Source organism: Crocodylus siamensis, chromosome 8 (genome assembly GCF_052110815.1).
Source record: "Crocodylus siamensis isolate JL-2025a chromosome 8, ASM5211081v1, whole genome shotgun sequence".
NCBI classification, from domain to species: domain Eukaryota; kingdom Metazoa; phylum Chordata; order Crocodylia; family Crocodylidae; genus Crocodylus; species Crocodylus siamensis.
In genome coordinates, this window is record NC_143402.1 from 59,395,413 (window position 1) to 59,421,389 (window position 25,977).

At 50.8% G+C, this 25,977-nt stretch overlaps 1 protein-coding gene across 3 annotated transcripts in view; it reads left to right on the forward strand.

The window, feature by feature from the left end:
- Nucleotides 1-5,044: 5,044 nt before the first annotated feature.
- LOC149858820 (netrin-1) overlaps nucleotides 5,045-25,977 on the forward strand; it is a 246,650-nt gene continuing 225,717 nt past the window's right edge. For 2 of the 3 annotated variants that reach the window (XM_090060556.1, XM_090060558.1), the window contains exon 1: nucleotides 19,476-20,625. In XM_090060556.1, coding sequence (XP_089916682.1) covers nucleotides 19,614-20,625 — 1,012 coding nt within the window. In that variant the 5' untranslated portion in view covers nucleotides 19,476-19,613. Of the gene's footprint in view, nucleotides 5,159-19,475; nucleotides 20,626-25,977 lie in introns of those variants that run through there. The other variant, XM_090060557.1, reaches the window with a different exon arrangement.

A 25,977-nucleotide genomic window follows, 5' to 3' on the forward strand; every position in this document is an offset into this window, starting at 1 on the left:
TATGTTCAAGCATAGGAAACGTCTTGTCTCCTCCTCAAGACAGTACCCAGCACTCAGAAGCAGGCAGATCAGTCCACACCAACTATGGTTTACCTATGAAGTAATGCCAAATTTCCCAATAAGGTGGACTCTTACAAGCCAGTAAAAGAAGACAGCTTAGATGAATCAGGCCAGATGTGCTGACTGACACTTAGGAATATTTGTAAATTCCATCACCAGCATCTCATCTGTCTTCCCTTCTGCTTTATTCATCATGGAGCAACCATATCCCATTTATTTGGAAGGGAAAAACCAAGGAAGTGCTGGCAGCTTCATGAACAGTAGAGGACAAAGACTATTATAAAGCTGTACTGAACCATCTATGGATGGGCTTTTGGAAGCATAGTGTTCTCCTCAAAATCCTCTGGATATTCATTCATTTCGCCAATTTCTGAAGGCAGACCCAGAAACCCCAACAGGAGAGGTATGTCCCACTCTCAAACAGTAGGAGGTAATGATCTGTCTAAATCTTTAGTCCCAGCTCAAGCACAAGATCAAGAGCATGCCATTGCCTAACTGCATGAGTGAGCCAAGAATCTCTTGCAATAGTTCCATGGTCACCTTGGTGGCCGTGAAATCCTCAGAAGAAGCACACTTGGCATGGATAGTGAAGTCATCTGGCACTGTCAGCATCAAGAAATTGGTGGAGAACTATACCCTTAGGCCGTTCATAGTCTGTGACAGAGGCAGCTGTAACCGAGACATTGAAAAAAGCACCTCTGTTGGGCACCTGATCTTCCTTAACACCACAGATTCCAAAACGCTTCATAGGAGGTTCACCAGTTCTCATAGTGATTTTACAATGCAGCAGGGTGAGAGGTACACAAACAGTAGGCCCTTCTTACCTCCATCCTTAAATTCTACTGCAAGATGGACACTTATATACAGCCCAGATTCTGGATGGGAGATTTCCTATATTTCCAACCAGGTTGCTAAGGGAACAGCCACATTTGCCAGATATGGATCAATCCCCCTTCAGCTGTGCAATGCTAAAAAACCACAGCTGGAGTCTGCTGTGGTGTAGCAAATGGCCCAAGTTTCATTAACATGTATAAAATCAGGGGCCTCATCATTGATCAAATCAGCATCTTATTAAACACCTGATTTGCATTAATCAGCATGAGCAAAAAAAACCTAGCAAAGGTTTCCTTGTGTGCTCAATGAGTGCATGTACACCCAGGGGCTTTGGTAGCACCCATAACCAAAGCATGAGGACACATCACATAAATTACTGGATTTATTCTCACATCCCTGAAGTTAATGGGATGTAAGTACTTAGGTATTTTGGAAAATCCCATGAAGCAATTATCTGTATCTCTGGATGGCCAAATACCTTTATAAACATAGTCCTTATTTTCATGAGACTTAGGCTCCTAAGTATCACTTCTAAAGAGGCTCCTAAATCACTTCGGTGTGTTTTGAAATTTTCTTCTGTAAGTGGTTTCTCCAGTAGCCCACAGAGAGTCTATTCCAAAGCAGGGATTTGAGCCCAGGTTTCTTAAGTTGTAGGCTAATGTTTTAATCATCCTCCAAGCATAAAGGCTAGAATATGACCTTCCTTTTTCCTAATTTTCCAAATTCCTACATTTGACAACTTACGAATGTATTACTTAAGAATCATATGGCAAATTCAGTTGTAATTCCTGTGGCTTTATGAATGACCTAGGTAAGAACAGAACTCAGTTTGTAGCACCAGGGAGGTCTATTCTGATGCCCAGTGGAGTCAAACCTTTCCATTAAGTTCCATTGACTTTTGATTGGAATAGGTACCATTTTTTTCTGTCTGGACTGAATTCCACTTTCTCCACCAACCACCAGGGCTGGACTACTTGTACAACGTTTAGCTGAAACAGCTGAAAACTTGTTTTCATCTCATGTCTCCCACATTCTTGTCTTTAAACTTTTTCTTAACAATGCTAAATTTGTGGCAGAGTATACCATGAAATTGGAATAATACCATATAAGCACAAGAATGAACATAGTTTATCCATTTCATTTGGGACAGGTGTTTCCACAGGGGCTGTCTGTAAATCAGATTCTAGCTGGATTTCTTCAGCTGTGCTAGTGTGTTCTAAGTAGGTGGATTGTGCATTGAGCTGGCATTTTTTACATTTCACATTGAGCCCACAATGCCTTAGCATCTGTGTTACCTTCGTACGGTTGTATTATGTCCTTCCTGATTTGCTCTATTTTATGTATGTTTTCCAGAAAGCTTTATTTTGGAAATGCCTTGAAAATCATGTTTATGTGGTCTTGGTTGTAGCCATGTTGGTCTTGAAAATCATGCGTCATTCTTGGAAGCATGGGGCTCCTGAAGCACATTTGAAGGGCATATGTATATTACTGAGAAATTCTACAGCTGTTACAAATGTCATATACCGACTTGTGATTCTCATCCCAAAGGTATCTGATATGTCGGTTAACAAGTCAAATATAGAGAACATTATATAAATTTTCAGGCTGGTTTGCATTCTATTGATTTATTTTTGTTTTTTAACATCTGTGCACATACATACTACTTACGAGCCACAGTGATGAATCAATAAGTTCAACAGTTGTACTATCACAGAGTCCCCATATTTCCACATGTAAAGGTTTTTTTAGAAGACTATTTTGTACTCTGCTGGGTAGGAGTTTCACTACTCTTTAGTTCTCTATGATGTCTGAATCTGTCTGCGAGTCTCAAAGAGCGTGTGAGAGCCATTCTGTGAATTCATTCAATAGTGTCAGAAGCACTGCAGTCTGTTGTATGTCGGACTGGTCTGTTCTGAATAGGATCAAATATGCATAGAACTTTCTGGTCTTTCTGCCCTAAAGCAGATGTTTTGCAAAAGGAAACAAACTTTTCTTGGGCTTATCTCACTAGGCTGCAATTTCAAGTGTATTCTTTAAAACAAAGTTGGTCACAGATATTCAGAAGTTTATGAGGATTTTGTGTCTGTCAGTATTTATGGTTCAGTACCACCTACCAACCATACCCAGTTTTCACTTCGGGCCTTGATTGCTGAGTCCCCAGACACTTTGCAATGCAACGTACTTTTCAGTTTAGAGGAAATTGGCTTTGTGCTAGATCTGCAAAATTTAGCCAAGTGCTTATTTGTGCTGAATTATATTCCTGCTGTACCCTATGGCAGTTTGGCCACTGGTTTTAGTGGGAGCAACACTGAGACCATCATTTCCCTCAGGCATTTTCCTCAGGGCATTTTAGAAAGTCAGACATATGGCCAGCATCACTGCACCTGAAGCCAGAATTTATCCTGTGGTTTTTACAGGAGGTCTTTCTCTCTCCCACATCATGGCTGTTTATTGCACTGACACAATGGCTCTGTGGATTGTACAGGAGATAATGACTAAACCTTCCTTGCCTTAAACCTTCAGTAGCTACAGTAAAGTTCTCTGAGCTAAACTTGACAGAATCTTATTCAGGATTGAATCTTTCTCTATTAGCAGGAAGTCTCTAATTTCAGTATTACTTAAAATTAAGTTTTGGTCTCTGCTTTTTAGAATTATTTCAGTCCACATCATCCCAGCAGCTAGATATCATACCTGCATGCAGATCTGCTGTGCGGAGGTCCCTGGGTTCAGTGCAGGGGCAGAGGGGGTTGGGGACTGACACACTGACCTGTTCTGCTGCAGGAAGGAAATTCCACCTCCCCACCATGGAACAAATGCTGAGAAGCATATATTAGGAAAAACTTGAGCTTTCCTCTGCTTCATGCTCTTCTGGCTTTACTGCAGAAAGGACTTACCCAGGCAAACCTAGGCACCATTTTTGTTCTGTTTGTGTACAGCACCAACCACAATGCGATCCTGTCCTAGGACAACTTCTAGACAAGCTTCCTAGAAGCTTCCACAACACAAGTCATAGCTAATTAAGTAGCAGACAGAATCAGGATTGTTAATTTTACTGGGAAGGCCTTAAGAACACTGGAAATAGACTGAACGGTCCCACTCATCCAAAAAGGTGCACTCCTATGGATGGCAAAAAGTATCTGAAAATGTCTTCCCTGTAAATGTGCAGGGAAAACTTGACTGTTTCCAGTCCAAGAGCCAGCCATCATTTTCTGTAGCAGTATATACCACGAATCTAGGGCATAATAATAACAGCACCAACAACATCAATAATCCAAATAATTATCATGGTTATAATAGTTATACGAATAGCAATACTACTATGACAACTAATAATAATAATATGGTGAGCTGAAATAGCGTTATGGGTTTTAATGTCATGCTGAAGGTCTGTTAGTAGCAACACAGACATGTGCAAATAGACAGGTGTGAATGTTCCTGGTCAGTGAGGCCTCCTGAACCCTTGTTACATCTCTGCAGATTCCTATAGGGCAGATCCATTATACCTTCTGTATACCAAGCCGTCTCTGTCTGCTACTTGGACAGAGAAATGCAGACACGGCCCTGTTAAGGTGCTACTCACATAACTTTTAAGGTGCATAATTGTCACCTCCTGGTTTAACTGTCCTCCTCGGTGGAAGTCTGCCATACTCACAAAGTTGTCAACCCTCGCATGCCTGGTCCCTGGGAGGAGGGTTTTAAAGCCGGCAGTCTAGTCTTCTACCCATCCTCTGTCACCCTGTGAGCTGGGCAATACAAGCCATGCCAGGTATGTTTGTGTTCTAGGAAGTTTTGGAACAACACCCCGCACACACGCGCCCCCGCACCGCCCCCCCCCCCTTTATCTTTTCATTGAAAACAAAACTGGCCCAAGAGAATCGACTGGTTGATCATTTTTGGATGTGCCAGGGTTCCCTGATTTAGCCCTTTGGAGCTCACAGAAGCATGAAATCCCTCACAGGCTCTCTCTGCAATGGCCCGGCTGAAGGCAAAACGCCACCGCAGACACGGTACACGTTTCAGCCCTTTCGCTGCCTCCCCCCGGCTCTCCCGCAGCTCGAGGGGCTCCTCGGCAGGTAGCCGCGAGTTTGGCGAGGAGGCGAAGAGGAATCAATGAGGGGACTCGGGCAGACACCACGTGGTGGGCTATTTTGGAAGAGCATCTTAAAGGGGACGTGCTCCCCAATCTCTTGATCACTCCCTGATGGCGAGACCTAAATAGCGGGATCCAGCAGGACTTCCTCCGGCCGCGCTCCGTCTCCAGCAGGTAAGAGCTGGCTGCCGAGCCCGAGCCCGGGCCTTGGCGCCGATGTCCAGGGCCACGGCGCTTCCCGGGTCTGCCCGGCCCCGGCGCTGAACTTGGGGCGTGTGTCCGCGGGCTGGGCTCCAGGGGCGCGCGTGGGTGGCTTCGGCAGAAATCCCCGCGTCTCCCTCCCTCTCCCTCTCCCTTTCCCTTTCCCTCCCCTCTCGGCCCTGTTGCTGGGGGTGCCCCGCCACACAAGAGCGGCCGGGCTGCAAGCTCAGCCCGGCCCGCCATGCGCCCCGGAGCCCCCGGGCGGTCCCCAGGGCCGCGGCTCCGCCTTGCTTGCAACTTTCCCCGCGCGCGCGCGCTTCCCCGGCGTCGCTTCCCCGCTGCCGAGCCCCGCGCCTGCCCGGGAGCCCGCGGCGTGCGGGCCGGCGCGGGGCCTGTCCCCGGGCGGCGGGTCCCACCTGGAGCCGCCAAGGGCAGCTCTGCTCGCGTCCCCGAGCCCCAGACGTCGCCGCCGCTCCCAGCCCCGCTCCTGTTTTCCGCTTTTCCCGTCCATGATCGGCGTTTAAAATATTACACAGATATTTTCACACCTAAAACTGTTGTGGGGGGGGGGGTTCCTCCCTTTCCTTCCCCTTCCCAGTCCCCATCGCCTTGATTCAGCCCTTGGTAATTAATTTGGCATTTCAGAGTAGCTACTGGGCTGGATAATGCCTGCATTCATCCCCTCGGCCTAATCTGAACAAAATCTGGAAGAAAAGCTTTCAGAAAGACAGAAACTGCCATTCGGTTACTGTTCAAAAGAACTGTCACTCCCTAGGAATAAATCGCTCCTGATTATTTCCAACGGGGGCGTCTTTGGGCTTCCAGAAACCCTACGAGGACAGGGAGGGGGGAGAGCTTTACCATCATTTCTCCAGGGGCCGATTTGCCCGGGCGTTTCTTTTCTGCCGACCGTAATAACCGCAAACAATAGCGAGCAAGCGGCGGCGAGCGGGCCGGGGGCAGGCGCGGACACAGGCCGGGGGGGTTGACTTTTTTTTACAGCGGCGTCCGGGCTTGCGTGTGGGTGCCGTTTGAAAAATCAACCCCCCCGCGATGTCTGTATAAAATTGCAGCGGAAAAGGGCAGGGCTGAGATTAGATCCAGCAGCCGAATAATCCCGGGACCGGGAGAAGTCGCCCCGGGACGGAGCTGGGGGTGCTCCGGGCCCCTCTCTGGCTCGGCACGAGGAGTGGGGACGGGGCCCGGCCTCTCGGCTCGGGGGCCTCCTTCTCCCCGCCGCGGCCCGATCCCTCCGGGGGAAAGACACGGAGCCGCGCCGCGCCGGCCGCAGGGGTCTGAGCGGGTCCGAGGCGACGCCGGGGCTTGCTCGCAGCTTGTAGGAAGTGGAGGGTTTCCCCGGGGCGGGAGCGAGGCAGCGCTCGGGAAGGGCAGCAAGTGCGTGCGGGAGCGCCGGGAGCCGCGAAGAGCTGCCGCTGCCCGGCCGCGGAGGCGGCGGGTCATCCCGCGCCGCCGCGCTGCCCGAGCCGCGCTCCCGCCGGGCCGGCATCTCCGCGCCTGCGCTCGGCGGTGCCGCGGGACACGGCGTAACCGGCCACCCGCTGTCCCCGCTCCCGGATCAAGAGTCACCCACGCGCGGGTCCACCGCGGGCCTCCCGGGAGACCCCCTCCTCGGCACCGGCGGCCCATGCGCGGCACGGGGGAGAAGCCGGCCCCCGCGCGTTAGTCAGTGATAACCCGAGCCCGGCTGGGCGCGTTGGAAAGCCAGCCTTAGCAGCCGCTGGTTTGCCGGGGGGCTGGCCTGCAGCCCCTCAGCCCCTTCTTCCAGCGTCTGCAAACCCGTGTTCAGCCTTAGAGGATCGGAGGTTTCTGACCGCCGCCGCCGCCCCCCCCCCCCCCCGGGCTGCTCTGCCGAGCCGCGCCCGCCCCGCCGAGCCCTGGCCCCCGAGTCAGCCCCACGCGGCCGGCCCGGGGCTCGGCGGGGCGGGCCCCGGAGCCGCTCGGCAGTGGCACGCGTGCGGCCAGGCCGCGATGGCCCCTCTGGTCCCTTTCCTCCGCGCAGCCGGGGGCAGAAAGCCCGCGGAGCGCACGTGCGCGGGCCCGCGCGGCCGTCGGGAGCGGACCCCGGCCCGGCCCGCGCCGCAAGGGCAGGGGCGAGGGAGGAAGGGACAGGTGGGGCAGCGCCCTGGTCTCGGGCTGCAGGGGCGCCCGGGCCCGGTCTCCGGGAGCGGAGAGAGGGAGCTGGCTCCGATAGCCTGCGGCCGGGCAGAAAGCAAGGTCGGGATGTACCTTGCAAACGAGCTGAATCGGCGACCTCTCTCCATCAGATTCTGGCATTATTTCATTCATTCATCAGTGAGCCCCCCCCTCCCCCCCCCCGAGGTGCCTCAATAAAAACCCTCTCTGCATTTGGAGCTCATAAATTACACGGGGGGTGGGGGGGAGCAGGACCCCATTGGAAAAAGGCGTTGCCAGTCGGTGAGATTATTCAATAATAATCCAAACGCAGTTTTTTGGGGTTTAAAAGTCACCATTCGCAGCCGATGATTTTCTGGGAGGGCTGGTGAAGTGAGCTGTTGCTCACAAAAGCTTATCCATCTCTGGTTCAGGTGGCCCCGGGATTCTCCAGTCGAGTAAGCAGCCCCCTGCGTGCCTGGACATTATTTTAGGGTGCTGCCACACAATGTTGGCTCTCTTAAACATGCAAATGTGATTCACAAGAGAAACTCAGAGATTTCAAATCCAGGAATTCATGGTGTTAAAACGAGTTTGACTTGCTGTGGTCTTTTTGAGTTCTCTGCAACAGAAGAACTGCTCTGTTATTTTTCTGTAGTCCACAAACAAGTGAAAACGAAGAGCTGACATTTTCCAAGGGGTGTGTTTAGTTAAGGAGGGGTGCCTCGAATCTAAAAGGCTGGACACTTAGTCTATAAAGTGCATCTCTATTCTGCCTTCTGTCTGATCTTTAAAACTCTATTACAATCTAAAGCATTAGCATTAGGACTGTACTGACGGATTTAAACACTGATTAAAAAGAAAAGGAAAGAAAATATTAGATAGAAAATATATTTGTTATTGTAAGCAATGAAGTATACTTCCACTTTCCTGTGCGCCTAATGATATACATGAAAGCATCACTAAACACCAAGAGATATTTGAGTTCAAGTTTGAGTAATAATAAAAACAGCAACTACTACTACTACTTAATGCTCATTTAAATAGACTTGTTGAATGTACTCACATGTTATCAGTGATCATGGTAATGATAATAATTTTTTCTTGTCTCAGATTAATCCATTCCTTTTTTTTCTTTCCAAGCAAAGAAAAATAGGCCATACTGAGATTAGAATACAACTATATCCACTTTCAACAGCAACAACTTTAATGCCTGAGTGAAAGGGCCAACAGCACTGGCTTACTAAGACTTCCTTTCCTTGTCATTTTTCCCCACGTCTGGAAAATGCTTAATTCAAAATGAGGAACTAACATTGAAACCCAGAACTTTTAAGGGTCTTTGTAAGCTTAGGCTGTCCCTGCAGAAACTACAAGGGTTTTTGTTGTTGTGTGCTTACTATTTAAGGTCGTTATTTTGTACCCTGTCATTATAAGAAAATTAGCTCATATACAAGACTATTGTAAAATCGATTCTTACCCCAAGGATCACATATAACTACAGCTCTGCAGCTGGAGATGCTCTCCCTGTGAGCACAGTATCTGGGAAATGTATGGCAAAAAGGCTGTCTTGCTCAGGCAAAATGATCCATGAACTGGATATTTTGTCTGCATAAAAAACTATTATTTCTGTTTTATTAGCTGTTTTGTCTGATTGCTGAATTCTGCACTGTACTGTATTCAACAATTCCCAACCCAGGGATCATACCATGTAATGGCTGAGAAACACACAGGATGGTCCATAATGTGTATATGTGCATATTAAAATTTTGAAGTCAATGTGCTTAAAGTTATGTGCAGATGTATAGGGACATAATCCATCCCCAAATCCACTTCTTGTAATAGAAATCAGAATGCAAGAATCTTACTAATTCACACTAATGAACACAAGACCCCATTACAAAATATGAAATATTTTGAATTACAAAATAAGTTAACAAATACAACAAAAAAACAGAAGAATGCATCAACAGATATACTTTTTTCTATTCATTCTGACAATTACAGAGCTTGGCTTTAAGTACAGTACAGTATATTTTGTAAAAACTATTTTTGTAAAATTAACAAAATCTCAGCAATGCAAGTCCTAACTATCATGGTAACTTTGCTATTAAGCCCTTCCTGAGAGGCGTTTAGAGACTGACAGGGTTTTTTTTTTTCCTATGAGGAATATAAAGTGTGTGGATCAGACAAACACAGATTAGAAAGATTGTGGGGGTGTGTAGCAAATATCCATGGAGTAAAACCTACTACACAGGAACAGCCATTAGTTGCACTCCAGTTTCGGTGGTAATTACATCCCCATTCAATGAGGTACTTAAGCACATACCTATGGGTAATTCTAGTGATTTAACAGGGACTATTATATGCTGAAAATTATGTATGTGCTTAAATACTGTGATGAATCAGGGCCTATAAATGGCCTCATAGTAGAGTGTTAACCAAAAAACCTATCCATACACAAGCATATTTCATACTCGGTAAGCATAAAGCTAAACCAGTGGGATTTGGGGTCAGAGAATCCTGATTTCTGTCTGTGCACAATTGCCCACATGACAAAATTGCATATAACTGTACAAAACTAAACAGCACCTGTGACTTAGAGACCAATCCTGGAACCCCAACTTGGGCACTCATCCTGCAGACACTTACACATTAAAGTTAAGGCAATCATATGTAAAACTTAACATATGTATGTCTCTATAGGATCTGTAGTTACCAGCTATGAACTGACTGCCCAGAGTTTTCCATCTACTGATTCCTCTGTGAAATCCTATGAAATATGAACTTTCATTTCTATCCAGGAGCACTTTTACAATCTTTTCTCCAATGCTTAGTGAAGAGTGTTTGTGTGAAAGCTTGCAATTAAAGATAATTTTTTTCTGAAAAAATCTTACTGGTCTAATACAAGATGTCATCTCTACTATGAGTTCTGTAGGATCTGGCCCCCTAGACTGGGGGAAAGCTCAGAGAGCAGCTTGTTTCCTAGACACTTTTGTAAGGTAGCTAATGAAAATAATCTAATACTAGTTTAAATCAATGGGAGCAAGATGCTCTCACTGGAAACAAGTGCCAAATAAGCAAACAGGTCATAACTCTCTGCATAAGCCAGTCCAAGAGGCACAGAAAGATGCTGTAGGATGGGGATTATATCTTTTCACTAAGAAATCAAAGCAGCAAATAAACCATAACTCCCTGCACAGTGGGCTTTCACCATGAGAAATGCCATCAACTGGTACCTTTCAAGTGCCAGCACAATGGGCACATCACCCTCCAGGTCAGTTAGGCCCTGCACACCTTAGCATCAGTCCTACAGATGCAGCATTTGGACTGGCTGATGTGTGGTTAGAGGTACATGTCACAGGCAGCTGCATTCTAGGGTAGGAGCGTGACGGATAAAAGGGGAAATTGTGAACCTGCTGGACATCTCACTCCTGCTAAATTCTCTGAGTGGTCTGTAAGCATAAGCCTCGCTATTCACTGGTTTCTGCTAATGAATCCTATGTCAATTCGCCCTTACAGCATCCCATCCTAAACATACTCCTTCCTTCTGCACTGTGTTCCCTCCATACTGATCATTTCCTTCTTTATCTCAGTATAACAGGGGCCAGATCCAGGCTGCCTGGGAGCAGACAGTGACTAGCACAGGACTTGGAGCTGCACTACCTCCTTTTCATTGAGTGTTCCCTGTTCCAACACTACTGTGCTGCCTGCCTTTGGCAGGACATCCCCTCTCTTAGCCTCTCCTTCACCCTCTGACTCTGGTGTTTGGACTGTAAGCACTTTATAGCCTGGGTCTCACTCTGGGTTAGCTCAGTGCCCAGAACATGGCAGTCCCAGTCTGGGTTGATTCTGCATGGCACCACAAAATTCATTTTAAAGACAATGACCTCCCCCTGCCACACCTTCCCATATGCTCACTTCAGCATGTCAGCAGTACTCGTGAATCCTAATCCACCTCCAGGCAAATACAGCTACCCACCAAAGGCATTGAAACAGATAAGATAAAAGAGGTTCCGGCCTAGATCTTGGTCTCCATGTACATTTGATATTAGCTTGTAGAGATGATACATTTATTTGGCACACACTTTTACTTTGTCTGTGGCTTATATAGCATGGGGCACATTGTGTTTAACGAATAAGCCAGTGCCCAGGAATCTTTACTTCTCATAGAAAAATCATAATGAAGTGCTGTGTTCAGCATGGGTTTGGGGTGGTTGTTTTACTCATGTGTGCTGGAATCATGTGAGTTGTGAGGTTCATCCATAAATGAACATGAATGACATCCCTAAGCCAAAGTGTCACTTGCTAATGCACATGTTTTACAGGGAAATTATTTTCAATATGCTTTTGAGAGAATTAAAATACATGATTTCACTATTCCGGCTTCATTTCAGCAAAGGACTTAGGGATTCACCTAATTTTCAGCATGTGAGCAGTCCCATTTAGGATCAATAGGACTAATGTGCTTAAAGTCAGGCACTGCTTAACCACCTTGTGGTTGTTTAAGACTAACAACTGCAAGACCAGGATAAAGTTTCTCTCTAGAGCCAAGCTAGCCTTGTACTAAAATGTCAACTGTACAGGTTTCTGAGAATAATAAAATGACTAATAAACAGAAGAAACCACTAAAATAGCTGGTATGTAAAGCTGTTGGAAAAATAGGGGGAAAGCCCACCAAAACTTGACAGCAATTTTTCACTGATGTTTTGAAATGTTCAGATATGTATGAATGTCATCATTATAGTTATTCCCTCACTCTCATATATATAAAGTAGAAGGCAGAAGATATGATTAGTTCTTATACAACCCAGGGGATTTTTTCCCATGAAATATTTCATGGAGTTCCCCCTTCTCTATTTTTGCTGAAATGTCAAATATTTTCTACATTTCAAAAAACTTCTTTTCCCCATGTCTAGTTATGTTGCACTTTTAGGCTATTTGGCTATTTTCAAAGTTGTAAATGCTCAGTTCCCATTTAAATGAATTAAGAATCCAAATCCTTTAAGCTGCTTTGAAATTCACATCCTTGAGGTCTAGCTTATGATCTAACAGAGATAGAAACAAGTGTTGTATCCCATCAGAAAAGGGAAGCTTTTACTCCACAGGAAGATACAGTAACCATCTCTAAAATGAGTAGTGCATAAAGTTTTAACCCTACAGTCTGACTGTTGTAGGGAAGTTTTATTAATTGTAGAATGAAACGTAGGCCACTGGTGTTGGGATGGAAGATTTAGTGGAAACTGATACTCCGTGGCAGAGTAAAGCAGTCAGTAGTGTCAATGGAGATGGATTAATGCAGAATTTCCTACACTGTGGTCAGCAAAGCACTGGTGATGCAGCAAGTTAGATACAGCACATACAGATGCTGCAGTGATGGACAACCATATAAACCCCTGAAGTACATGGATAAAAGGGGGCAGGGGATTGTACGGTATTTGTTCCTCTGCTTTCCACTGCAGATACTAAATAGCATTAAAAGAAATTAAATATTTATGGAATCCTGCTGTAGTTGCTGCTAGAGCTAATTGGGAATTTTCAGTTTAACATTTTTGGCTGAAAGATGTCAATTCCTCAAAGCAGAACTTTGCAAAACAAAGTTGATTTAATGATTAACTGACTAGAAACAAAATAGAAAACAAAGTTTTGCAATTGTTAAGGTGGAACATGTCAATAATTTCTAAATAGAAAAGTTGATATATTACAGTAGAAGAGATTTTGTTTTGATGTGTTTTTAAATTTAGATTGAAAGGGGTTTACTAAAAGGGGAAAGGCCCACACTGTGATTCACAGATTCAAAGAAGTTCAGGGCTGGAAGGGACCTTGTGCTCTGGGTAGGAAAGACTGAAACGAAACATTTGAAAATGATCAAAACAAAACATTTTGACTGATGTGAAAAATTGGATGTTTTTTTCCATTTGTGAGATTTTAACTTTTTGTTGTGATGCAGGAGAACATTTTGAAGTCTCGAAAATCCTTACAGTATGGGAAACCTGTTTCCTGTCCACCTGAGTTGTGAATGGAAGGGGAAGTTCCTAGGTGGCAATGTCTCTATTAGGATGTGCTAGAGATTAAGAAGTCCTGGATCCATGGTGGAAATGCAGATGAAGTAGTTGCAAGTGGAAAACAGATGCACTTTATCACCACCACATACCAGTACTAACTTACTGTAGGTCCTGGAAACTAATAATAATAAAAAAAAATTCAAGGAAAAGAAAAAAATCAAGGCATGACTTAACAAAGGGATATGCCCCTTCTCTAAATCATCCACCCCTGCTGTCTGCTCTCCAGTTTGCCAGCCCTCCTGTGAACAACTGCTGTACTTAATACAGCTCAGGTCCTTTTGCACTCCCTTTTCTGGCAGTTCTGGGTGCTGCAACTGAACATTGGAGTTGTCCCCAAGCCATTATCAGTAATGGATCCATTGAGAATAAGACCTGAATGAAATATTTTAACCATCTGGTCTGCACTCCTGCCTGAAACACACTATAGACTCTCCCCCAGGAATCAAGCACGTGACTTTTGCAGGACTGTAGCATACTTTTAAAGTGCTTAACACAATGGAGCAGAAAGCATGGCACAAAAAGGCCAGCAAAAGGATCATCTGGATAACTCTTGTATCTCTGCTTCTTGTTAGTGGCCCTTCCAAAATCTCTGGTCCCTCTGCTGCTTCTCCCACTGGTGAGTTTGTTAGTTCAGCTGATGGCAGTAAGTGCTACCCTCCCACAGTCCCACATGGCTGAAGTCCTGACCCTGTTGAAGGCAAAAGGTGGTGTGGCCACTGACTTCAGTGGGCTCAGCATATCATCTTTGATTTTCTTCTGAGACAGATCCACACACATATGACTGGGATTTACGTGGATTTAGGCACTCACATTCTTTCAATTCCTTTGGACCTTCTTCCCCCCCCTCCCCCCCCCCTTTTTAAGTATGCATTAGCAGGGACTCATAAACCCACTTACCTGTGGGCACAGATATAAATATATACACCACCCTCGCCGCACAGGCAGAGTTGTGGAGTGAGCTCGCCTTTCCCTTTCCCTGCACCTTATTATCACAGACCGAGTCTCCCCCTTCCCTCTTTTTTTTTTTTTTTAAAAAAAGGACTCCCCTAATTGTGTACGTTATTTCTGTCAGTTGATTGTGAGGCTGGTCGGAGAGCACTGAGTAATTCATAGTGTTTGGACAAGACAAACATTGTTCTGGCCCTAAACAAACCTCCAGGAAGGTCAGCCCGGTTCATCCCATTGCTGTAGAGAGCTAAAAGTATCCAGATGATGTGAAAATCAGCCCCTTTTCACGGGGGAGAGGAAAAAAAACACAAGCATGCAAGCACACATCAACAAGTCCTGACGTTCCCACATTCTGCTCCTCTCCATTCACCTCCCGTTGTTTTACCCGGACAAAGTTGCCTCGTCGCCTTTGTTAAGCTATATTTAAATAATTAAATGGCCTTTCTTTCTGGAAATCGGTGCAGAGACAGGGGAGGTCAAGCCACTGGGTTTCGCAGTCTGATTCAGGAGAGATTTTTCAAACACCAAAAAGAGGACCAGGCCTTCCCCAATGAGCCTGACACGCTATACCTTTGATCGGCCTTCTTCGCGGCTATGTGTTGCGACGTGTGTTTGGTCTTGAATTCCCGATGGTTTGAGTTAGGAGGCGAAAGGTGCCTAGTAATTGTTCGTGTCAAGTTACTTGTTTTCATTGATCAGACTCATAAAAAACCCCCAGCTCTTGAAACGACAGCTACGTGATGTAGAGGAGCTGGCGGGCGGAGACCTCCGGCCGCAGAGGCGCTGCGAGAGAAGCTGCAGGTGGGGCCCGCGGGAGAGGAGAGCGGGCGGGTCTGGCCTCTGCGAGCCCTAAGGTGCGTGGAGTGCCTCAGGCAGACAGAGCTGCGAGATCGCCTCCTCCGCCCAGCCCCGGGCCCGGGGAGGCAGCCCTGGCTCGGGCCGGCGCCCCGCTGGTGGATTTGCAGCACGCGGGACCACGCGGCCGCAACCTGGCGGGGAAGATTGCTCTGGGGAAGCACGTCGCGCCCTCGTCCTCTCTCCCAGGTCCCCCGGCCCCTCTGCTCGCCCAGCCGCAGCGCCGCCGCTCTGGCGTGCAGCCCCGCCGAGCCCGGGCCTGGCGGCCAAGGGCTACGGGGCTGAGCAGGCGGGAGAGGGCAGGCGGCCGCCACCGCGCCTCGGACCGCGGCTGCGGGCTCGGGGCGGCGAGCTGTGCCGGGGAGCGGCCGGCCTTCGCCCGCCAGCGGCTCCCGCCCCCGGGGCCCGACCGGGCGGCCTGAGCAGGCTTCGCGGCCGGAGCGCGGGCGCGGGAGGAAGAAGTCGCTCACGTGCGGGCGGGAGACGGCGAGGCCCCTGCCCCGCGCCCGCGCCGCCGCCTCCCGCCGGGGCTGGAGCTGCGCTGCCGGCGGCCCCCGGGGGCTGCGGGGGAGCCCGCACGGCCCTGCCCGGAGGGACGGACGCTGAAACGCAGCAAGGGCGGGGCCCCGCGGGAGCGGGGCCTGGGCGCAGTGGCTTTGCCGGGGCAGAGCCCTGTCCCCTCGCCGCCCCTCTTGCGGCCAGACGGCCCCCCCCCCCATGTGAAACTCTTCCTTTTAATTGGGGAGGGGGGTGGGGAGAGCGGAGCGCCTGGTGCAGCTGTCGGCCCCGCTCCCCTCCCCTCCTGCCCCCGCACGGGGCGGCTCCGCACCCGCGGGGCTGGGGCTGGGGCTCGCGGTGTGCACTGGCGGGGACCGGGACGGGCTGCTGCTCTGGGGCGGACTCTGCCTCCCGGCCTCGGCGGGGCCGGGGCTGGCGGGAGCGGCCGGGAGGAGCTGGAGGGGCTGTTTCACGGGGCAGAGTTAACAAATCCATCCATCGCGGGCTGTCAAGGGAGCGGCTGGGGGCAGGGCGGCCGCCGGAGCCCCGCTGCCCTGCAGGGAGAGCGGTTGCACTGCCAAAGGCGCCCCGCTGGGCTAGCAGGCCCGGGAGCAGATTAATCAGGCACTAATTCAATTTACAACAACCACTTTTATTCAGCTCGGTGGCAAGGAATTCAAAGGGGGGAGGGGAGGGCAGGGGGAGCGGCGCTTTCCCCAGCTCCCGGTCCCCAAGCCGCGCCTTCCCCCGGGCTGATTGTCACCGCCGCGGCTCGCTGTAAAAAGGGACAGATCGCGGCGTGCCAGAGCCCGGGCGAGTGAGTGACAAATGTATAGGAGCCCGCGCAACAAGGGCACCTCCGTTGGAAAAATAAAAGTGCCCTTTTAATCAAGGGGACAGGCTGAATGCAGCGGGCCCAGGGAGGGCGGGAGGGACCAGCCCCGCAGCCACTGGCGACAAATGGCCGGGGCGGGCGCCACACCGGGGCCGGCCCGACGTGCGCTGCGGCCGCTTCTGCTCTGCCCCGGCCCCGGGTGCTAGCGGGGCCAACCCGCTTCCTTCGCCCGGTGGGAGCGAGCGGGCGCTGGGGGCGCGGTCCCGGGCCGGGCCGGGGCTTGCGGGAGGGCGCGCCGGGAAGCCTCGCGGTTAACACCCCAAGAAACCGGCCGAGCTGCCTCGCTCCGCGGGTGTCTGCACCCGACGGGCTATTTCCGCCCAGCGGGTCCGAGCACCGGAGTCGGCGCGAGGTGTCCGGTCCGCCGCCTCCTGGCGAGCTCGCCTGTCCGGCAGGGACTCGGGCCTTCAGCTGTCGCAGGCACGGGCCGGTGTCTTCTGCACCAGCCCACGGCTCGGGGGCACACCTCGGAGCAAAGCAGCTCGGGGACCCCGCAGACCTACACCTTAGCCGGCTCCGATTCCCACAGCGTTCCCCATACAACATCCCTGACAGGTTTCGTAAAGGGCTGCCTGCCTCCGCAGGCGCGGAACTCTGTTAAGGAGCGCCGAGCCAGAGCAGCACCCCCTCCCGGGGGCGGTGGAGCTGGCAGGAGGGCGCCGGCCCCGCCGTTCCCGGCCTCTCCCCGGTCTGGGGCGTTTCTCGCTGCGTCCCGGCCTCCCGGCGCCGGGTGAGTCTCCTGCAGGAGAGAGATGCGCACCTTAGGTGCATTGACACGATTCAAAACGCGGGGGGAGTTTCATCCCGCAGCGGTGAAACCGCGTGTGCGTGCGCGCAGACAGACGTGCTCCCGCACCCGGAACCTCTTTCCCTTTCTGCATTAAACTAGTAGCCGTGATGTGTTCACAGCCGGCCGTGAGCTGCTCATTGCGGCGGTAGTGCAGCGCCCCGACGTCGCTTCGAGGTCATCTCCACTTGAAAGCGGCTGAATGCGTTTCATTAGCCAGCAGCGAGCCATCCCCGGGCGGGGCGGGGCGGGGCGGCAGGGCGGGGGCCCGATCCGTGCCTGCTGGGGCAGACGAAGCAGGCAGGGCCCGGGGCCTCCCGGCAGGTGCCAGACATCCCGCAGCGACCGACTCCCGGGAGGCAACGGAGGAGGCATTGTAAATCACTGGCAGAAGGGGCCACAATTCAGCAAAATGCTCAGGCCAAGAGGACCGGGGCTCAGGGAAGTCCGGAGTGAAGGAAGAGTGCAGGACCTGACACCCGCTTTACAAGGGGTCACATGCAATTAATTATGTCCCTGAGCACATCATTAACGGGGGTGGTACTGCTTGGAGCAGAGGGTCGGACTCGGTGCTTCTCAGCCTGTTTTGTACCCGGACCCATTTGTAAACATCGATGGCCAGTCCCCACCCAGTGCCCTCACTTCCAGCCTGCTGCCCCCAGGCCCCAGGCCCCCCCTTTTGTGGGGCAGGGGGTGGGTGTGTGGGGCAAAGGCTGCGTGTGCAGGTCGCATGGAGGGGCCCAAGCAGGCACTCTGAGAGCGGGCAAGGGAAAAGCCACCGTTTCCCACATTTTTCTCATTTTAAAACTCCGTCGATCCATTTTTAAAGCTTGTTCATGACCCTTTCGTATACTTTTGCGACCAATTTTTGGGTCACGACCCACGGGCTGAGCAGCACTGGTGGATGACCTCCTGCGGTTTCTCCCAACCTGCGTTTCCTATGATTCCGTGAGCAGCAAGCTCCCCCTCCCCGAGCAAGGACCCAGGGACCCTGCATATAGCGCAGGGCGCGGAAGACGCATAGAGGATCTGTTTCCAGACACTGTTGTGTCCAGGGTGTGCTGGAGGTAAAGCTGGTGACGGGTCCCTGGGAAGCCACTTCCACGCTGGACTGTGGTGCGCAGGCGAGAGGCCCTTGCAAGCCCTCAGTCCCTCCTGCAAGCACCAGGAACTTTCCATTGACAAGGTTAAACGCGGTTTTCTCTGTGGAATTTCCTACCAGATGGTTCCCATTTCGCTCAATGGGCCCCCTGGAGAAGCAGGGTTTTTTTGGTGACATTTTTTCTTGGACCAACTCTCTAGCCGGGAGGGATCGGAGGCAAAGCTGCAGGCACTGAAATCTGTGCCCACTAGACAGATAAAAGGTATCACCCGAAACATCCTTGCCTCCGGTACAGTTCCTGCCCCATCAGACCTGCGATGCTCCAGCCCGGAGAAGGCACCTGGGATGCACACCGGGGAGCTGGGCCTCAGGGCTGAGCGAGAGCCTGAAGGGCCCTGCCAGGGAGCCCTGTCCCGTCTCCTGCAGCGGGGACCTGCCCCCGGCGGGAGAAGACTTCCAGCGGCCGGGCGGCCTCCTGCCTCGGCGGGCGGGCCGGCCCCCGGAGCCGGGCCCCTGGCGGCCACAGGCCCCGCTCACTTCCGAGGGACCTCCGCCCCCGCGGCTCTGCTCCGGCTCGGGGGTGGCAGAAGACCTCAGGCGGACACAAGTCGAGGCCCTCGCCCCTCGCCCCGACGGTTTTTAAGCAGCGCATAGCCGGCCAGACGGGAGGCGGGCGGCTTCCCGGAGCCGGCGGGACTTGCGGGCCCGGGGAGGGAAGGCCCTCGGCAGCTGCCCCGGGCCCGAGCAGGCCCCTCCCCTGGCCCCTCCCGCCGCGGCCGCCCCCTCCGGGCCCGGGCCGGGCTCGCCCCTCTCGGCGGCCCGGACGGCGGCGCCGCCCCCGCGCTCCCCCCGCGGCGCCGCGGCTGTGCCGGGCCGGGCCGGCTCCTGCCGCCGAGCCGCCAGTGGATGTCGTTGTTCCGTTCCCGCGCGGGCAGCGTGTCACTGCCGTAGGATGACCTCAGGCTCCGGCGGAGCGGGGAGCGCCGCTCACTCCGCCACAGGCAGCGCAGGAGGCAGGAGGCGCCCGGCCCCGCCACGGCCCCTGCCGCCGCCGCCGCCGCCGCCGCCGCCGCCGCCGCCCGTCCTGTGAGGCCCGGCCCGCCGCCTTCACCCCTCTCTCCCTCTGTGCCCCCAGGTCCGGCGAGAGGATGTCGGCGCGGTGCTGCGGGGCTCTGGTGGCGCTGGTGTCCCTGGCGTGCCTGGCGGAGGGCGGCTACTACGGCCTCAACATGTTCGCGGTGCAGACGGCGCAGCCCGACCCCTGCTACGACGAGCACGGCCTGCCGCGCCGCTGCATCCCGGACTTCGTCAACTCCGCCTTCGGCAAGGAGGTGCGGGCGTCCAGCACGTGCGGCCGCCCGCCGGCCCGCTACTGCGTGCTGAGCGAGAAGGGCGAGGAGCGGCTCCGCACCTGCCACCTGTGCAACGCGTCCGAGCCCCGGCGCGCCCACCCGCCCGCCTTCCTCACCGACCTCAACAACCCGCACAACCTCACGTGCTGGCAGTCCGAGAGCTTCGTGCAGCACCCGCACAACGTGACGCTCACGCTGGCGCTGGGCAAGAAGTTCGAGGTGACCTACGTGAGCCTGCAGTTCTGCTCGCCGCGCCCCGAGTCCATGGCCATCTACAAGTCCATGGACTACGGCCGCTCCTGGGTGCCCTTCCAGTTCTACTCCACGCAGTGCCGCAAGATGTACGGCCGCCCGCCGCGCGCCGCCATCACCAAGCAGAACGAGCAGGAGGCCGTCTGCACCGACTCGCACAGCGACGTGCGCCCGCTGGCCGGCGGCCTCATCGCCTTCAGCACCCTGGACGGCCGCCCCTCGGCCCACGACTTCGACAACTCGCCCGTGCTGCAGGACTGGGTCACGGCCACCGACATCCGCGTGACCTTCAGCCGCCTGCACACCTTCGGCGACGAGAACGAGGACGACTCCGAGCTGGCCCGCGACTCCTACTTCTACGCCGTGTCCGACCTGCAGGTGGGCGGGCGCTGCAAGTGCAACGGCCACGCGTCCCGCTGCGTGCGCGACCGCGACGACAGCCTGGTGTGCGACTGCAAGCACAACACGGCCGGCCCCGAGTGCGACCGCTGCAAGCCCTTCCACTACGACCGGCCCTGGCAGCGCGCCACGGCCCGCGAGGCCAACGAGTGCGTGGGTAAGTCCGCGCGCGGGCTCCGGGGAGAGGGGCGAGGCGCGCTGCCGTCCCGGGGCTCCCGCACCCGCTCCGCGGCCCCGCCGACGCACACGGAAGAGCCCGGCCCCGGCTCGCGCCCCGCGGACGGCCCCGGCCATCGGGCCGTTTCTCCGGGGCGGCGCGGGCGCCCGCGGCTTTTCCGAGCTGACTCGATGCGAGATGGGGGGGGGGGGGGGCTGGTGCGGTTGTGCGCGATGCGGGGGGAGGGAAGCGGGGCCGGGGTGCGGCTGGTGCCCTCCTGTCATTTCTGTCTCGTGCAGAAGCACCGTCCCTGCCGGTAACGCCGCCGGTAGCTAATAACTTGAGTCAGGGCACGGCTGACGGGAGAAACAGCGGTGTGCTTGGGGAATGATCCTTTTGCACCTTCGGAGGCAGATATGCAGACGCGCTCGGCTGTCAGCGATGCCGAGACCCGGGCTTAGCCCCTAAGCAAGAGTCCTCGAGTCCCCAGAGGCCGGTCCTCAACTGACAGGCAAAAGGTCGCTGTCACCTTGAAAGGGGGGTAATGCATTCAGGGGTGCTTTTCTGTAGAAGGTATCAAGGTTTCACCTGTTTCAACGTCTTTCCCTTGTCAGGGTGGATTTGATGTTCAAGAAGGCCAGGGCACCAGCTACGGTTACGCCAGTGTAAGGTGGGCACAGACAGTTCTGGGGGCCTCTCACTGTTTCAGTTTATGACCCCCACCGCTTCCGCAAAGCTCCTCTTCCTAACCTGTGGCAGGCCTGTTATTTTAGCCTTGGGATCCCACACAGCTCTGGTCACACACTTCAGTCCTGGTCTGCGGCACCCCCTTGTATTCTGGTCCTGATCCATCCCAGCCCTGGCAGTGCCCCTTAATCCTGGCTGCTAGCATATCTGCAGTCCTAAGCTTCCTCACCCGCCTGCACCTCTGAGCTAATTCACCCTGTCCTGAAGGGACTTCCACTTTTGTCTCTCACCCAGCTTCCAGCACAGCTCTAACCTAACCCGCAGAACGCCCTCTTCACTGGTTTTGTTCTCCACCACCACACATACTTCCCTAGGAATACGGGAATGCCCCACCGGTCTAGTCCCTAGGGTCTTCTAGCCAGGGACTTGTCTTACAGCACATATGGGCAGTTTTGTACCCACCAGAGACTAGGGTGAGACTCAACTATCTCATGTTCACCTGTTAAGACTTGTTAACATTTAACATTATTTAATCACAACATCTTTCAGCAGAGCACTTCTCAGCAGAGCGTATCTTTTAGCACTTGCCAGTCCTGCTGCGGGTTCTCAGGTGATGTAAACTGGCTGAGCTATGCTGAAGTCTTTGGAGCTATGCTGATTTATACTAGCTGAGGGCTACTGAAAGGGCTTTATGCCGTATTATTTATTTATGTTTCAAATCCCTTTGAATGACCATACACAAGCCACTGGACATGATTCAGTTGCCCCGTTACATTGATTCAACTTTAACTAGGGAGTTACTCTGAAACTACGCCACCAAAGCCCGACTAAAGCAGGAGGGAAACTTTTCCCTAGTGCATTTCTCATTTGTGAGTATTTAATCCAATTGTTTACACAGAAATTACATCTCACTTGTCCCATCTTCCAAAATATCTGCAACTCTGCTGATAGGAAAAACGCTGTGCAGCATCTCTGAACAATTCATTTGTCCTTTTCTTAAATCATAATCAGATGTGGCTTTAAGGAGCATTTGATTTCTTAGTCTTCTTCTTGAACATCAAGAATAATAACAAAGAAAAGTACTGGCAAGTCGCTGCAATTCTTTGGCTGACTAAGCCCTCTCCCTTCAGAAAATTAATGCAGTTAAGATCATTTAAAATGAATACAAGTTACAGACATATGTTCTTCGTACAATGTTTGTTCAGCTATTGCTCTGTACATGTCAAGTCTACATTTGAGCAGAGTTCTATATTGTAAATGTGCACATATTTTCTCTGCACTTTTGATGAATTGGGCAGAGACAGGTGAATTTTTAAATGTTTATTATAAAATTCAGTGCCCTTCATGTGGTCACATTTGTCTGTCACTTAGATCTGTGGCATCAGCAGCCTGTGCCTTCTGTGGGGAGGTGGTGGAGGAGACACTCTTCCATAGTAACTGCCTTGATTTGCCCCTGGCTGCAGCTGCTCTTTGCCACCTGTAGCATCCTCTGCGATGTGCTAGGCTTGGACTTCTCTGAGACAACATAGATCTCCTCTGTGCCACCCAGGAGCTGAGGGGAGCAGGATCTACTTGGTCAGTTTCCTGCTGGACCAAGTTGAGATGATAACCCTGAATTGCTGCAGGAACCAGCATACAGGGGCCAGCTTGGATGACGCCTGCCAGCTCTTTTAGTTTTTGGTCGAGGCACGCATCTCCTTTGTGCTCAGACACTTCACCTTGCAATACACAGGTTGTGTCACGCCGGGCTATCAAGGTGGGCACTATGCATGGTGGAAGACAGATAGAGAGATGGGCAAACAGACAAACTAGATATCAAATCCATCTTTTGCATTGAAGTCATAAGGTTTTCTTAACTGTGGAAACATTACTGATGTTGGTATATATAGGAAAGCTAGATTCTTTGTTAGTAAAATGTGGGCTTCCTTCCAGAAATATCCCAAAGCGGCGTGAATCAAAAGAGCATGCTACAGGCATGATGGCCCTCAGTGGAGACCAGGAATCTTTCATTCAGCCATACGTGAGATCGTACAGAACTAGATCTTCTGCTCGTGTAAATCAGTCTTGTTTTCTTGCTGTCATTGGAACTGTACTAATTTATACCGCCTGAGGATCTGGCCCATTGTATATATGGAGGCATGTGAAGTCTATTACAAATCTATACACATGTACATATTTCCATGTATACATTTCCATCTGAAAACATGATGGTGCTGTTCTTTTTTTATAGTAATTTTTATTCCTGATGAGCTTATGGAAGGTCTTTCGACCCTTGTGGAAAATATTTTAGGCTACACTGATTTCTGCATTTTGAAGATGATAAATTATATTAATAAATTGGCTGCTGAAGTTTAAATAAACTTCTCGTGAAGTATATGCACTTTTGCCTTTTACTGATGAGAATAATTTTTAAAAATCTTAGAAGGCAGGTGCTTTGCGGGGAAGCACTTACTAGGCCTGTGGCTGGGCTTTAGTTTATGAAAATCAGTCCTGTGACTGAAACCAGCAGATTTGCATAACACAGCTGTAATTTAAAACACAAACAAAAGATGGTTGTGTGAAATGAGTTCCTTGGTGCCCTGTAGTTCAGTTTTTCTGTTGTTAGTGTGTACCTGTGATACAATGGTCATAATTGCATGAACAAAGCTGCGTAAGCATGCTCTTTATTGGACTGTTCTTTCAGCTGCAAGGCTCAAATGTTTTGCTACCAAAGATAATTCTGTAGAACATAGTAGAATAGCTTTTATGCAGCATAATATTAGGATTTAATTGTGATTGTGTTAGGAAATTGAATCCATGGTCAAAGGAATTTATGGGTATACTAGGAAGATTTAATAAGCAGGAAAGGAAGGACTGCAAAGGGATAGGGTTGTCTCTGTACTCTGGGTGTATTCACTACACAAAAACTTTTTATAGGCTCACAGTTTTCTAGCCTTGTGTAAAAAGTGACTTATTTGAATTAATCATTATTGCTGTTTGTGTACACCAAATCCCAAGTCTTCAAAGGCGATGGTAAGAAAAAATCAGTCTTCTGAGCCTGACTCTGATCCAACTCACATGAGAGTAAATCAGGAGCCTCCCAGTAAAGTCCATGGAAGTGTATGGGTGTAGCAGATGTAGTAGCAGGGAGAAGAGAATCAAACTGCATGGATCAGGTTCATCAGTATGCTGTGGCTGCTTTGTGCCATCCCAGTGACACCAAACAGCTGTAAAAGTGGCTGAACCAATAAATTAGAGTTAGACTGTTTTGTGTCACTGCTTTGCTTGGCCAGGAAGCCATCTAATAACAAACCTATCTCATGTCTGTAAATGTGAGGGTTACAGGGAAGTGTAGCCTATTTACTCCTATCATGGGGGAAATCTGAATTCTCTGGGTCTGTGCACTGTGTGGAGTCCTTACCACTATATACAGTAAAGAATAGCAGCAATGAAGGAGTTAACAGGTGCAACATTATTAATGAGGGAGTCTCAGTGGGAAAGGGCATTTCCAAGTCCCTAGTGTGAAGTTAGTAAACGCCCTTTAAATGTGTAAACAGTATGAAGCTGTAATTTATCTCAGCCTAAAGCAGCTGGAGCAGAGCCGCTGCTGGGATTCTCATTAACACCTAGGGGGCAGGAATCTCCAACTACCACCCAGCCGAGGGGCATTACTGTGAAGGCAGGATCTGGAGAACCGTAGTATGAACAATGCCCCGGGTTCCCCATGGGTGAAAGGGAGTTGCTTTCTACCAAGTAGCGCTATATTTGTTAACCACGGGCTGCTGTTTCAGTAAGCCCATTTCTTTCTTGTAATCTCACTGAATATTTGTCTTTTTAAAAGCGATCACCCACATTTCTCTCCCACCTCTGGCAGCAGGCCAGAGGAGACACAGAAAAGGCTAGTTTAAACGTGTCTTTCTAGAGTGTCCGTTGGATAATTCTCTCTTCTTCCTGAAAATGCCAGTCTTTCTCACTACTTTTGGTATCTTTTTTTTTCCCCTCAAGATGAGCTCTGCTTTCCATTAAAGAATGATGTTGTAGCTGTGATGGTCCAGAAATTATGCGAGAGGCAGGATTTTTTTAAGAGTGATATCTTTTATTGAACCAACTATGTAGTTGCTTCAATAAAAGATATCACCCCAAGAAATTCTTGCACTTTCTATTAAGTGAATTTATGTTTTGCAATGAAACAATGATCACATTCTTAATGTTAATAACCTTATTATATGTTTACACTTCAAAAGTCCACTTGATTTAATTTTCTTCTCAATCATCATGATGTTTTCTAGGTTTGTTCTGCAAAGTAGAATGACTAGAAAACTTTTTAGTAACTATAAAACTGGCTGGAATTATTTAGTCTAGCTGGAATGAGGTCGTTGGGGATGGTTCATCTTTGAGCAGGTGGTTATACTAAATGACCTCCTGACATCCTTTCCAACCTCAATTATCTATGATACTGTGATTTCTCTAGACGAGGGGAAGAGAGGCAAAGGCAACCTAATTTATATTTACATGAATCTCAAGTATTTTTTTAACCATGAAAATGAAATACTTTCCATGTATGTAGTACTTTAATCAAAGACACTTAATGCCTTTTGCATTTTTACAAATGTTTCCTAGAAATGCTTGCTGTATCAGAACAATTGCTCATGTAGTCCAGTATCCTGGTTCTGACAGTAGCCAGTC